General features: G+C 41.6%; 1 protein-coding gene across 1 annotated transcript in view; it reads right to left on the bottom strand.

Moving 5' to 3' along the window:
* Positions 1–5,603: 5,603 nt before the first annotated feature.
* Positions 5,604–15,199, bottom strand: part of OTC (ornithine transcarbamylase) — a 33,007-nt gene continuing 23,411 nt past the window's right edge. The window contains exons 6-10 of the mRNA XM_062004702.1: positions 9,835–9,957; positions 9,101–9,154; positions 8,840–8,989; positions 7,654–7,791; positions 5,604–5,663 (exon numbers count right to left, since the gene is read on the bottom strand). Coding sequence (XP_061860686.1) covers positions 5,604–5,663; positions 7,654–7,791; positions 8,840–8,989; positions 9,101–9,154; positions 9,835–9,957 — 525 coding nt within the window. The remainder of the gene's footprint in view (positions 5,664–7,653; positions 7,792–8,839; positions 8,990–9,100; positions 9,155–9,834; positions 9,958–15,199) is intronic.

The following is a 15,199-nucleotide window of genomic DNA, read 5'->3' as shown; positions in this document are numbered from 1 at the left end:
GAGAGCATGGCAGGCTGCTCTGGCAGAGGGGGAGGCATGTGAGGAGAGCACACTCGCACCTGCATTTTTAACCTACAGCTCTAGGGACAGCTAGGCAAAGTCTTTTTGTGCAGCTGCCTGCACTTGGACTCAGTAGTGTAGTTTTTCTGTGTGAATACTGGAGTGTCCCTCATTTCAGGTTAGCACTGGTTTTCTTTCCTCGTTACCCAAGTAAGAGCAGGAGCACTATCTCTGGTGGAGAACCCAGCAAGCAGTGTTTGGCAGTCTGGCAAACGTGACCCTTTAGCATAGTGAGCACCCAGGCCACGTTCAGCTGGGGCACAGCAGAGGAAGCAGGGTGGGAAAGGCTGTACCCTGTGAGCAACTCCAACATTTTAACATCACTGACTTGGCATGACCGTGATCAGTCTGGTCTTTATCTTCTGAAATGGGTGCCGCAGACTGGAGCATGCACGGGAGCTGTGGATCCCATGTGCCATATCTGAAAGTATGGGGACAACAAATCAGCTGCACGCCCTACCCCATATGCCCCACTTCCCACTGGAGGGGAATTGGGGTATGTGAGCAGCAAGGGAGCCGTGGTATGCTCCTACTTGTCCACTAGTACAAACTGTCCAGGAGTGGGACACTGCCACGTCCCGTGGAGAACATCCACCTCCCATTCAGACAACAAGTGAACATTTCAGATGAGTATGCTAGAGAGGACAGGCATCAGTCAGGTGCAACACAGCTGAGCTTATGTGAGTAGTTTAGCTTTCTCTCCCCAATGAATAGGAGTTTGTGTTTAAATCACGAAATATGACCCACTTCTGCCCTGCCCACTCATCAGTATTCTTCCTCCAGCTATCACTGCTGTTCCTCACAATTGGACTGAAGTCTTGGCTAGACTAAGTAACTTTGATCAGCAAAGCTTGCAATCTCGATGCTTGCCCTTCTTTCTAGATATATTAAGCTTGTATTGGAGTCTAATTTGCACTGGTGCCAATCCCCTCAAAACAGGCCCATTAGAGAGCAGCAGAATTCAATAGTCCTCTAACATATAACTCAGACCACAAGGAGCTTTCCAAGGGATTTGGCAGGGTCAAGCAATGCTTTTGACTGTGGTTGTGAAAGATCTGCTCTCTGAATGGAGTCACCTCAGATCGCTTAACCCTAGAGAAAAAAATCCTCTGGAAGGGATCACCGGCATTTACAGAGGCCACAAAGGTTTGGGATTTCTTCAAAGAGTTGGTAACAAGATTGTGTAAGACCCCGATCGCCTTGCAAATAGCTGTAACCCATTAGTCATGACAGCAAATGATGGGCTGAATAAAATGTTTATTGTGGCTTACTAAGTGTCTCTGTACACATAACCTTGGGCAAGACCCAGAAATTCTGGGCTCTGCCTTTGAAAGGCAGCTGGCAAAATAATCAAAAAAAGCACTGTTTATTTGCTCAATACATTAAAGGAGTGATTAACTGAGTAATGGGAGACCCAGAAGAAAGAGGAAACCTTTTCTTTTTTGTGAAGTCTGTTTTTCAGGCTTTCCACCAGCATTGAACATTCTTGGAACAAAAAACTGAGCTCAATATACCTCAACTCAGACATGAGAGCTCCCCCTAGACTGAACAATCAGCTCAGGCCTTCACACAGTTCTTTCTTCCTCTCATGCAAAATTTGAAAGGCAGATAGATTCTGGTTGACTTACTGTCCTGTCTTATGGGGGGCAAATGTCAATTCAAGAGTTCTGGAGGACCTAACACAACCAAACCTGGGTGCCCTCTTGCTATGTAATTAACTCTTCCTATATTTCCCTTTTAGGAGCTCAGCTTCTTCTGCTACCACATGATGAGTAAATCTGCTACAGATTTTTTTTCCAGTGTTCTTCCTGATCTGAGCTGGTGAGAACAAAATACTTAATTCTGTTTCAGAAGTCTTATTTTTTTTTCATTCCCTCCTAATTGTCCAGGCCCCCTACTCAGTCCTTCCTAGGTTACTGTTCCTGCTAGACATATTGTTTGCAAATTCTTTCTGTAGCTACTGTGTTGTCTCTTAGCTTTGTAGTATACATGGAAAAAAATGATGGTTTAACTCCTTGAGGAAATTCTAGAGAAGCCTTTTTTGGCTTCTGAACCTCTAATTAATGTTAGATCATTTTCAGAAGATCACATAAGAGTAACCAAAGAATCCCACCACTGCTGTTAACGAGCTGCAGAACAAGTGCTGACAGAGAGTGTAAACTGCGAATAAGCAAGACTACATTTCTAACTCTAGGAGTTAGAGGAGTAATCCTCTAAAGCACCATGAAGATATTGAAAGAGTGGATACAGTGCCAAAGCATGAGACCTGGGGCCATTTGAGATGCCATAGGATGTCCTTGCTGGCCACTAGCTTCTTCTGCTCTAATTGCCACATGGGTCCAGTGTCACATCTTCCATGTCTCTGCAGATGTCTCCAAGACCCTCAGCTGTCTAAAAGGAGGTTAGAATACCTCTGGGCCCCTGACCTCCCCCAGGGCCTCAGCTGGGATCCGACTCACCTTGATTGTATCAAAGCCAGATTTAGTACTAGCTTTGGAGCAGCAGCTGGGCTTTGGGCACTAAAGTTAGCATGCACATACTCCTGTGGGACACAGCACAAGCACAGTCCCTGGCTGTGGATGAGCTCTGGATGTGGCTGACCATGCAGTAGGTAGCACAAAACCAGCCTCACAGTAAGCAGGATCAGGACACAGGGGTCAGCCCTCCCTTGTGCCTGAGCAGATGGTGGATTAGGCTGGCAACTGCCCCCACCAGTGCATGGTCCTGGAGAGGAACAGAGCACAGCACTGCGAGTGCATAAAGGTGAGGTGTCAGACCAGGGGCTTATCAAACAAGTCAGACGTGGTTAAGGCTCGATACACATAAACTGGCCCAGGACTGCTCTCTAGGTCAAACAGAAGAGTAAGGCCTTTGTGGAAAGGAGGCTGTCAGGAGCCAGGCAGAAGCCTCTCTTAAAAGACAGGGAAGATAACACCTTATCCTTCAAGTGCACTCAGCAATGAAAAACAGCACTTCTACTGATTAAAGCATAATAAATGTAATGAAAATCGCTGTAAGCTATTAGTGACTGCTACCTGTTAAGCATTTGTTTTAAGCCCTTTGAATGCTGATAACATTTTTTTTCCCCTTAGAAAAATCTTTCCATGTTATTGCTGTTTCCTTTACTCACCACATTTGCAGTCATCACTTGTAACTTCAAGTAATGAATTCCTGAGGAAGCTGGATGGCATACTAATACTGTCTTGCATGCTACCACCAGCAATCCTATAACCCCTGCAAGTGGATTAAGTCTCACAGTGCCCTTCAGGAAAACCTTCAGGGCACCATATTGCCAAGTCCCTGGGGCAGAAATGTACATATCTATTTGGCACCAATCCAACGCCTCCAGGAAGTGTCAGATTTGCCCTGCAGACAGCCTGCATGTGTTCAGCAATTCTGCCCCCCTGGAATGTATTGGCTCCCAGCACACAAACCTGACATGGCAAGGGGAAGAAATGTGTAGTATATTCAATGCTTTCACATGTTGGTCGTTAGCTCAGCATTTGTGCATTAAGTCCCACCAATGTTTCCAAAAAGCATCAGAACAGCTAGTGGTGTGAGCAGCATGTGCAAGACATAGAAAGGATGACCATCCTTTGCAGTATATGTCTGCAGAGGAATAAATCCACGTGAAATTGCCTCCTGGAAATGTTGGGACACCATTGCTCACATGCCCTGCAGCAGATATATGCATGTGTTTTTAAAATGTGAAGGGGATTCAGATGTCTGGCATCCTGCTCAGATTCCTAAGTATAAAAAGAGTTTGCAGTAATCTGGATGCACATCAGTGCTAATCAGAGCACAGAGAAGCAAAAGAGTAGCAGATAATTGTTAATCTGTTCACCATGAAACATTTAACAATATGGCCTCATTACTATAAATCTGCCTGATTTCACTGATAGTACATTAATCAATGTAGTAAAAGACATATTAATGTAGGCTTTTTTTTTATGTAAGGACCAGCAAAATGAGCTGACTTACTCTCAGCACTAAAATCAGGTTAGGAAGGACATCTACAATTCTACGTGCTTGAACAGCTCACTAGCTCCAAGAGGACCAACCATACTTTTAAATATCTTGCTGAACTGGAACCTAGTTCAAAAAGGAGGACCTAATGCAATCAGAAATATACTGTAGTGTACGTACTTTCCTCCACATTTCTAAACTGGAACACGTCCTCCATTCCTAAATTGAGACAAACCCCATTGATTTCTAGCACATACCCTATTAGATCTCTGCTGAGGTGCAAACGATCACTAAATTATTGAAACCCTTGTAACAGAAAATGTTAATTTTACCAATAGAATACACAGCTCATTCATAAGTGAGTAGATAAAAAACCGTGGTTATATTTTCGTTACAGTGATCTGCGTGGCCCAGCGGTGAACTCCAGTTTTGAAAGGAATTAAGTAATGTTTTGCAGCTGGCCAGAGAATGGAAACCCATTCGCAGATTTTGTTTTCTTTATTTTTTAAATCACAGACATTGTTATAGAATCCCTGTTCTAGTATTACAGCAGGGAAAAAAAAAATCAACAGATTCTTGATACTAATTAGAAATAACAAAGAATGTGGGAGGGTTCTTTATGGTATTCAAAGCTTTACCTGAAATATTAAACACACATGTCTGGGCATCATAAAAACTACAAATGTCATGGATCTGTTTACTACTGAGAAGGATTAACTGACATGTACACCATGTTACAGTGCCAGACAAAAAGCAGTAAATTCTTTCCACAAAGGAGCTGTATACAGCTCCATCATCAGGTGCCCCTCATGTTTGCTTAAGAAAGAGGAATGGAAAACTTCCTTCTTTAGCCAAAGTTCTGTTCAGGGAGAGAAGGTCTAGGGCAGATGGGCAAAGAATGAGCCAACTCCTTCCGACTGTCTCTCCATCTGACTGACTGCTTTCAACTGCTGTATCCCACTCCGTGGGAGCTGTTCTGTTCCCATTCCACAGCAACATCTTCCTGTACTTGCCCACATTGGTGTCATGAAGGAACAGAACAGTCTCAAGGTCTCTATATTTTCGGTGTCAAATAGGATTGGGATTTGGAGGCTGTCTGAAGGACAGAAACGGGAGCCTGGGTGCCCAGCAAGTGCAGGCAGCCAAGGCAAGCTAAAGCACTGCTTCTCTGCCCACACTTCCTGAGATCAGCAATGAAATGGAGGGGTTTAGGGACAGGGTTGTATCTATCACGTTACACCATACGTATTCCAACACAGCTGTGTGCAGACTATGATATGCTGAAGATGTTGGTAGAGCTGACCATTAAAATACAGCTTTGGAATATTTTCTATGATGCCGATCATTAGAGAAAGGAGAGCCAAAGCAGAGCATTGAGATGAAAAGCAGCTTTTGCAGTGGTGGTTATTGTCTTCAACATTCCCACCAATATGATGCAATATTATAGAGCTAACTATATGGTTTTATTAAAAAAATCATTCATTGCCTTGAGATCCTTGCTGCAGAAGATCTATATATTTGCAGACCAGAATATTCTGCCGATGAGGAGTATTTTTCTCTTGGCAGGAATCCAAGCATCAAAACGTAGGCTTTTGTAGCTGTGGTGAGTAATCTGTCAGCAGGGAAACCATGACAGCCTAGAGGAGGAAGAAAAGAAAAAAATCCAATCACATTGGAAACAGATACTCCATAAAAATAAATAAGGGGGAAATATTTTCCAGCCATAAAGTGTTCTGTTGAAAATGATTGTCCTGACAAAACCCGCACGCTTGGATTTATTTGTTGGAGTTTCTGATGATGAATCGGCAAAGACCTGAAAATCATTTAGGATGATCTGTATTGTGGCTTGGCGATTTTCTCAGTGCAGACAAAATATACGAACGGGCAGCCTAGGAGGAATTCAGAAAACCATTTAGATCAACTGCTGAGGCATTTGTTATATTGTACCCTCAGCTACTGGTAAGAGATGCTGTAGGTACCCAAACGGCACAAGGGCTTGCTTGTGGATTTCCACAGAACTTCCAGTAGCATCAGTGAGAGAACCCTGCTAGAATCAGGACTTTGGCATTTATCCCAATTGAGCCCTAGTTTCTGTGGTAAAACATGGAAAATCCTCACTAAGGTTAACAATGTGTCATCTACCCCTCCTGCCCTTCCCTAGTACTCCAACAAACCTTAGGTCTGGATGTGAAATGAGAGTAATGGGAATGTCAGCTTAAAACCCCATGGTGCTGCAGCAGCTCTGTCATCCTCCCTACACCTGTATACCTAACAAGCTCCACGCTTGCTTGGTTTTGACAAGGCATTACCTGGTTCTCGTTGTGATTTCACAGCAACATCTGCCTGAAAATTGTTATTTTGGCCTAGAGCTGGATTTACAAGAGTTCTCCAGGGATTGTGGTCTTGTTGCCTCTCCTTCCTCTCCCTTCAGCGCTGCTCAGTGTGAGAGGTAAGCCCAAGGTCACAGTGGGGATTGAACTACAGGTGTACAGCCCCTCACTGCTCCTCATGTTGTAGCTGCACTCTGCCCTGTTGGGAACTACAGCTGAGACAATAATTTAGTTTTCAGTTTGCTGCCTGAGCTCAAAGTAGTAGAAAACAACATAGAAACAAGAGCCACATATTCATTATTTTTATAGCTTGATAAAACACAAATTGGATATTTTTCTTGCCCCCAAGACAATGTGCAGCTGGAACAGAAAGGAAAGAGTTTCTTTTCTTTAAAGTAAGGCAATTAGAAACATTGCAAAATTTAAAAATATGAGCACTTTTCAGAATTTTAAGGCCGAAACTATGAATTTAACCCAAATTTGTAAATCATTTTGATTGTGTCTGAAACCTGCACCTTTGGTAAATACAATACTTAATCACGTTTTCACTTGGAGCACATCTAGAGCTTGTCTGAGAGCCATGACAGTGCCATTTCTGTGGGGTTTTTTTTCACCTCTGAAAGTTTTCACTAGTTTTTGTCAACAAGATGGTTCTAAAGCCAGCAATAAATAACAGGCTACTGAGATCTGGCAGTAATTTTCTGAAATTCTAGGAATGCTGAGAGAGGAGTTATGGTTCATGTTAAATGCCAAGTGTCCTCTCACGGTTCCCATGGATCACACAGTATTACCCACACCATAACTTTTCAGAGTCCTTCAAAGTTTTGCTGTTGCAACACTTTCTCATGGAAAGTTCCCATTAGTGACAGTGGCAGTTTTTCCTGAGAGAAAATGCAGAATCTCTAGCTTTAAGTGTTTGGGAAACCATTGGTCCCTGGGACCTCAGTACTTAACATGTTTTAAAACTGAGTTAAAAGCTGAGTTAATCACTGGAATAAATACAGTAATTTATATATATATAAAAATATATATAAAGAGTTTATACTGTAGATTTCACTTAGGGATAAAAACTAGGTCAAGCAACATCATTAAAATAGGTCACAATTGTGTCCAGAAGTATTTGTGCCAAAGGTATATGCTGCCTCTAGTCAAAACTGTGATGTGCTAGGGGGTTCATTTGAAGAGTATGTATCAATATTTACTATTTATTGAGGAACCAAGCTGAATGCAAGCCTGTAGTGTAAAGTAGAAGAGAAGGTGACCCTAACATCTAACTACTATTATCTTCTTTTTTTACCATAAGTGTCCATTTTCTGTTTTCAGCCTCCTGAAAAACCAATGACTGGGGAGAATAAAATACTTCATCATCAACTTCTTCAGGTTTTCTGGGTAAACAGTGTAAAAAGGTCCAATTGGAAGCAGCAGATTTTGCAGTCTGTAGATCAAAATGCATGTGAAAGTAAGGAAATATGTGAAGACATTAATCAAGACTTTAACCAGTAAAAAACCTTAAATTTTGTATTAGCTCCCACTGTAGTTACTTGGATGATGAACTCACAATAATTCCACTGACTTCAAAAGAACTCCTCAACTATGAATAATATGAGAATATCCCCATTTAAATAAGTAAGAGTTCAACGCTGACTTCACCATAGTCAGACATTTAGTCCAATTTCTCTGGCTTTAGTAGGGCAGTAAAAACTACAGTGAGCTTGTGGATCACTAAAGTGCAATCTTTATTTTAATGCCATACAGTAATATAATACCATCGATAACTACAACAAAACATACTCAAACATGATTTAAAGCTAGATTTTTTGTCTTTTAAGATTGTCACTCATAATATATTGACATAATACCAACAAACAATGAATTCAAGCATCTTAGGCCGGTTCAGAGATATCCATCCACGGTATTTTGTGGACTTGTGTTAAAATAGTCAATTAAACTGGTAATTCTATCAGCAAGGAAAATGTCCTTTTCTTGGACAATTAATAATTTATGACTTCATGGTTTTTCCTAACTGATTTTGTGCTGATAAGAGTTTCAACTAGGTAATTTTAAAGGCACACATTTAACACTTTATCAATTCACAGATATACACGAAATTCCCCAAATGCTGTCCACACATGTAAGTTAATCCGTGACCTGCTCAGTCTAAATAAAATGTCAGGGATGATGCAAAGAGGAAATGCAAAGTTAGAAAGCATTTTTGGGTCATAAAGAAGTAAATGCTTTGATCTGATGTATTCTGGAGTTAGATCTGCTTGGGAAGCTCTGAAAGAGGCCAAGCCACATGACATTTATATGAGAACTCAAACTTTGTTGTCTTTGTGACTTTTTCAAGCTGGGGGGAGGTTAGTATTTATTTTTTCCTTGGTTTCACTCAAAAAAAAACCCCAAAACCCATGCTTTGTTCATGTTGATTCTTATCAATGCAAACTCTAAAAGCATCAATAAAAATCCTAAATCCCAGTTTTTACCTGCATGGTAATCTGATAACCTTGAAATGCCTTTAGTCTTTCCTCCTTTTCCTCTTCTTGTCCCATACTTATCCATGTATCCGTAATTAAGACATTGGCACTGTCTGCAGCTTCCAAAGGATCTGTTGTGAGAAGTAACTTGGTACCACACTAATGTGAATAAAATAAGGAAGATCAGGAAGACAAGGAATTTCAACTTCATTTAAAACAGAAATAAACTCCATTCAAAATACTCTACTAGGCTATTTCTTAGGGTCCTACCTCTTTGGAGTATTCTTCAGTTATTTTAGTTATGCTGAGGTCTGGTTCAAAGCCCTGTCAAGAGAGATAACAGGTAACAAACATATCCTGGAACATATATAAGATCTTCACTGATGATTACCGCTGGTGAGAAGAACATTGATTGAACCATTTGAAGTGGGAAGGAGGATGTCCTTCAGAACTGTAAAAATCGAGGAAAGTATATTGATTTTGTTGAAAGTTTACTTTGAAGACAAATTGGCGGGAAATGTTCTGATAAGATAAGAAAAATGTATTTCAACAGCTACAGAATTAAATGCCTAGATATATTTTTAAAACTTGTTTTAAACTGCTTCTTTGTTTTGTATTTTATGATATTACAATGTAGTATTCTGAAAAGCTGCATCACGGATCTGAAGCAACCAAGATGCAATACTTCCAACAATCTGAAACAACTTTGAATTTAGGAGGAGGAGTAGGAGAGGGCATTAGATGAGTTTGTAACCCTTTCTCAAATGGAATTATCCTCCTCCATGATTTATACTGCAGTCACAAATTCCCCTCAGCCCTTCTGAAGTTGGACTTGATAGAATGACTCCTGCTTTGCATCAAAATCAGTCAGGATTCTGAACCTTGGTTCTGAAAGCTGGCATTTGAGACACACGTGAGCTCCACTAGCTGAGGCCCATCCAAGTGGCTGAGACAAGAGGGGCAAAATTTGGGCCTTCCTAAACCACTGTGCACGGCTCACTTACCTTGGGAGTCGCAATACGCAAGTGCATCCCCAGCTTTGCAGCACTTGTCATGATGGAGTGGAGGACGTTGTTTCCATCCCCGATCCAAGTGACTGTGAGGCCGTTCAGCCCACCATAGTGCTCCTGCCAAACAGATCAGACAGCCTTGGGTTTATGTTCCAGGGGAGCTGAGCAAACTGATGACCCAGCTAGGAGGGTGAAAATAAGACTGTCTGCCTTCAAATGCTGGCTGCATGGAGCCATACATTCAACTGAACTTACTGCAGCCACAGATGGTCAGGGAGCGAAAGCACTTGCTTGTCTTCCATGAAAACCCAAGTGCTGTGGGTTTCCCCCACAAAGGACATATTCGTATGCTATATGGTGAGGCCCAGTCTGAGAGACACAACACCAGACACCCAATAACTTTAGCACCAAGGCCATACAGCTATGGGTTGGTGCACATGAATATTAACAGGTGGTAGAAGTTCTTAATTTAGCAGCAGCCCTAACACTCAGTATAACACCTCTTTCAGCTTTCCTCCAAATCCTGAAAATATCCCTGCTGAGGTTTGCTCTGGCTTCGTTGTTGCTGCACGATGTTCCTGCAGCCATGGCAGTGGCCATGCCCTCAGGGTGCATTGTAACCATCACAGCTGTACAGGACAGCAAAGAGCAGTGCTTGGAAGCCAGCTGCGCCACTCGAGGCCAACAGGGTTTGCTCCCTGCTCTGAGGCCAAAGGGTGCAGTGGATTTCTTAAAGTATGGATTGCCAGAAACTGAAACAGCATTTCAGTGTTAACTGTAGCTTTGCCTGATGGCACTTCCAGCCTGTAGGTGTGCAGGCCCTCAGCCACCAACAGAGAAGGCCTAAGAAGGAACAAGAGTAACAGGAGTTTCATATTTCCAGAGCAGGACAATTTGAGGCCCTTTAGCGAGCTTTGTTTTAAACACCTATGTTTATAGGTACTTAACTTGTTATCAGAAAGTTTATAAAGACATAACCAAACACTTCCATACACCTGCTCTGTGCAATTCTACCTCATGTCTCAAAAGATTACAGACAAGATGGAGAGCCTTTTATTGTTAGTTCAAAATTGGGCCATACTACAATTGCATTGTAGTAGCTGGAAGCCAGAGAGCATTTCAACACTTTGTGTGACATGATTCAATGCTTGTCAGAGAGGATAAGCATCCACATTGTAGAGTTGTACTAACTGGCAACCTTGCAGACAGTCACAGCAAAGATGCCAAAACACTGAACAGGAAAAGGGTTGGGACTACCCCCTCCTCTGCTGGCAGCAGCCTCTCCTAAATAAATAGCTGTGAAGCTGTTCCAGAACAAACTTATTGGCATTTCTGCCAGTGACCACAATTTTAAGACAAAAATAGTAGCACTAGAAATACTGAATGACACAAAAACGCAGTTGAAATCTAAACCTAATAGAGTCCTGGGCTGCCTATGGTTTGAGGGCTAAAACAATGGTATTGTAAAATCATTGCTTTTTCTGTTGATGTTTGCTAGCAGCAGGCTCATTGGCAGAGGTTTGATACAAGGGCATTTACAGGAGGGCAAATCAGGACTTCATGGGTACAGAAGTTATTCTAGTATAACAGCTCTGCAGGTCTCTAAGGATCTTTCAATGTCCTTCCACATCTCCTAGCAATGGTGTTCCTAGGAGAAGGCCAAACTAAAGCATTTATTTAAGGGTTTGTTTCCAGCTAGGGCTTCTTGATAGCTGAGACATGAACCCACAGCCAGCAAATGAGACAGCCTAAATTCTTTTGATCTTACTGTTTTAAAAATAGACATTGCAGTCTGTAATACTCAAAGCACTGACTAGTGAGTCAAAAATATACTGCTATGTTAAATAAATCCCACCTTATTACTAGCTACTACCCTGCATTAAAAGAAGCACAGTGCACACTAAATACTTTCCTCTGTTTTCCCAAGCTCCTAGCTGCTACAGATAAAATATGAAGTCCTGGAGATGTCTGTATAATGACCCTCAACGTGCGCTGCAAATTGCAAAGCCACATCTGCAGTGACTTCAGCGGACATAGTCAAGTTAATGCTAATGAAGATGTTTAGCTAATGGCAGGAGTCATAGACGAGGCAGAATCAAGCTCTGTGTGTGTGAGAGTGAAGCCTGTTTTCTATTCTGTGCTAAGCTTCATGATGCCACTGATACACTGCTGCTGTAACTCAAACCTCTTCATCTAAAGCCAGCTTGCTATAACTGTGACTGTACTGCTTATACACACACATCCTCAGCTTCTGAGAAAGATGAGATGATGGTGTTGATCAGAACCAGAAAGCTTTGAGGAAATACAAAAGCTGCTGTATGTGTGAGATACTTTCCCCTCCCACACCCCATTTTATAGTATATGCTTACACAGCTGCACAAAGAAAACCCTGCTAAAAGTGTTTTGCCACAATGGTCACACTCTAGGTTAAAAACCAGAACCCTTACAATACACATTGATCACTTGAGCCTCTGAAGAGGTCTTTTCCCTTAACACCCCTGTCTGATTTTTCCAAATGGATATACCTATGTAGGCTTTTCACCTGCTTGGGTATTCTGCAGTTTCTCTTTACGTTTAGAACCTGATATAAAAAATATTTATACTCCTAGCAAAGCCATACAAACCCCAACATATTCAGAAAGTTTAGAGCCCTTCCTCCTTATGAATAACTCTTTGTGAAACTAGTGAGTGTGGATGTAGTGCCACAAAACTTGGCTTTGCTATTCTCATGAAAAATCCCCACCAAATAATAAATGCCAAATTTACAGTCAACTTTCTCATCCTCATGCTGTTTTTCCCATGTTTCTTTCTACTCTTATCCATGGTATCGGTGTATCAAACCCTGGGAAAAAATAAGCATACTCAGTGATTTAGCACTGTTGAATGTTTAGAGAAGACTGTTTTAACTAATTAGAGTCATTAATGTCTGCCTCTGCCTGGACTTACTTCCAGCTAGGCTGAAACTCTGACACCATTATAGATTACTTCTGAAATGCTTTACCACAACAGTCATAACAGCCCTCAATTAAAACAAGCTTTTGAATAATTAATCAATAATCTATCAAAATTTAAAATGGAAAGCAGGGGACTAGTCAAAGCTTTAGCCCTTAGGGGGACAGTGCAATCCAGTAAATGAGAAACTGAGCAAACTTGGATCTACTGGCTCTTAAACTGAGCTGAAGACAGATGTTCATAGAATCATAGAATCATAGATGTTGGGCCAGTTGTCTTTCTTACTCTCCCATTGGCTTTTGTCGTGGTTACTGAAACACATTTTCTAGAGAATCGGTCCAAAATTAGTCCAGAAATCCCAGAACTGGGATTTCTATTTGTGACAATAATAATGATGATGAGGAGGATTAATTTGAAGACTCTAATTTTAAGACTCTTTGGGTCACACATCGAGAAGTTGAGAATTTATGGCAGTCTTCTTCAAGCTGAGCAATACTAGAATATGTTGCACTACTTAAAAAGGAATCACTGGTGCATCTCTTATGCCAACCATTTCCTTCTGAAAAAACAATTTCCTGTCAGCCCGGTGACATAAAAAGCTAATGGCATATGGATCCGCTCTAATTACCAGTCTGGCCACCCTGCAGTCAACTACAAGTTAGCTGATTTGGCCAGTGACATTAATGTCAATTGAATCACTGTCAATACTTGGTTCATCCTGGGAATGCAAACTGTGTGGCGCTGCCCTTCAGCCAAGCTTTGCAGAGCACAAGTTGTGAGCTACAGCTTCTTCCCAGGAGACTGAGAGGCATTGGGTGGACTCCAGAAATGGCTGTTACATGCCTTCAGCACAGACATAGAAGTAAAATGTACCTATGTGTGCACACCACGAACACACAAACTCACCGATTTAAAGATCAAATCCTCAAACCCTCAAGATCGGGTTGGCTAATGTTTACAACCATTTCCAGTGAGTTATAACTCAAGAGCAAGCTCAGCTCAACTCAGCTTTTAAGAAAGAGAGTAGTACATATGCTAAGAAAAACATCCTTCTTGGCATTATAGAGGCATTAGTCCTGACCACAGTATTAACGAGTAGAGCCAGATTAGACGTCAAACATGTCAGGGACTCCAGGTTCCTCAGGAGGAAGGCACTTCGCAAAAGTATGTTGAACCTGAAGAATCTCACTCCAGTATTCACAACAGGAGCAGACAGGAGCACACTTTGTGATCTGACAAGAACACTCTGAATACAGAACAAGAACTGACAGCCCTGAAAATAAACCAGCTGCATTGTTTGGGGACTGCAACAGACTGCACTAAAATAACCAGACTAAAATGCACCTGTGAAAAGGGAACCAGAAATCAAAAGCAATAAGACATTCTGACAAAAACAAACTGGAAATTTAGGACTGAAGATAAAGTGCTGAAAGAGGACTCAAGAACGCACATAACAAAATTAATAGGATTTAGAAAATGGAAGAATAAAAATGTGCTTAAGCATGGCAAGAGCCAGAGTGCATGTAGTACTCCACTGGCAAATGCAGCAAGAGAAAAAAGAAGAGAGGAAAAAACAGAAAAAAAAAGTACATTTTGAGTACATACTGACAGCGAGGAGGGGCAGGAAAATATTTACAGAGATAAGGAAGAGATAGTTTTAAAGAGAAATAAGCTGTAGTTACACTTAAAAATAAGGCTAGCGGTCTGTGTTACCATTGCAGTTTGTATCTATGTTTACATCAAATACATTGTCTTTGCTTTGCAGGAAAAAAGTCCAAATGTTATATACGAAATTTCAACTCTTTTAAATAATCAGTGGTACTATTCAACATCCCTGTATTAATCTCCTTGCAGGCAGTACTCAGATAACATCCTTCTACCTTGCCGAAAAATCCTGCGAGAAGTTCAATTGTGACAAGAAATGGCAAGAATCTGTGACAGATGATTCACTCTAACACAGTGTAAATCCTAATTCTGTGACCAGATAAAGTTCATTATTTGATTAAAATGCCATTTATTACACACTACAGCCTGTAAAATCAGTCTTCACCTCAGTATGTAGCACAGAGTGGAAAAACAGGCGGCAGATGAGCAGGTCAGCAAGGAAAAGGGCAGACAGTGCCAACAAGCACAGCACACCACCGAGAGGTCCCTTCTGCCTGCCGCTCTCTCTCCTGGGTAAGAAGGCAAGAATGGAAAGTGGGTCAGAAACCAGTGGTGCAGCATGTCCTTGGCAAAGTGGTGTGGCCACCCAGCTGCCCTCTAAAGACCTCATGACAAACTCTGGGCTAAGGAACATGCAGGAAAGACTGGGAGGGAGATGAGCACAGTTGGAGGAAACAGGGATCTTCTTTTTAGGCTAAGAAAGTGGTGTAAATTTTAAAAAGCTTCCTTGCTGTCCAAAAGC

Source organism: Colius striatus, chromosome 1, assembly GCF_028858725.1.
Source record: "Colius striatus isolate bColStr4 chromosome 1, bColStr4.1.hap1, whole genome shotgun sequence".
Classification (NCBI taxonomy): Eukaryota; Metazoa; Chordata; class Aves; order Coliiformes; family Coliidae; genus Colius; species Colius striatus.
Note: the sequence above shows the minus strand (reverse complement) of the source record. Positions and strands in the feature narration are given on the sequence as shown.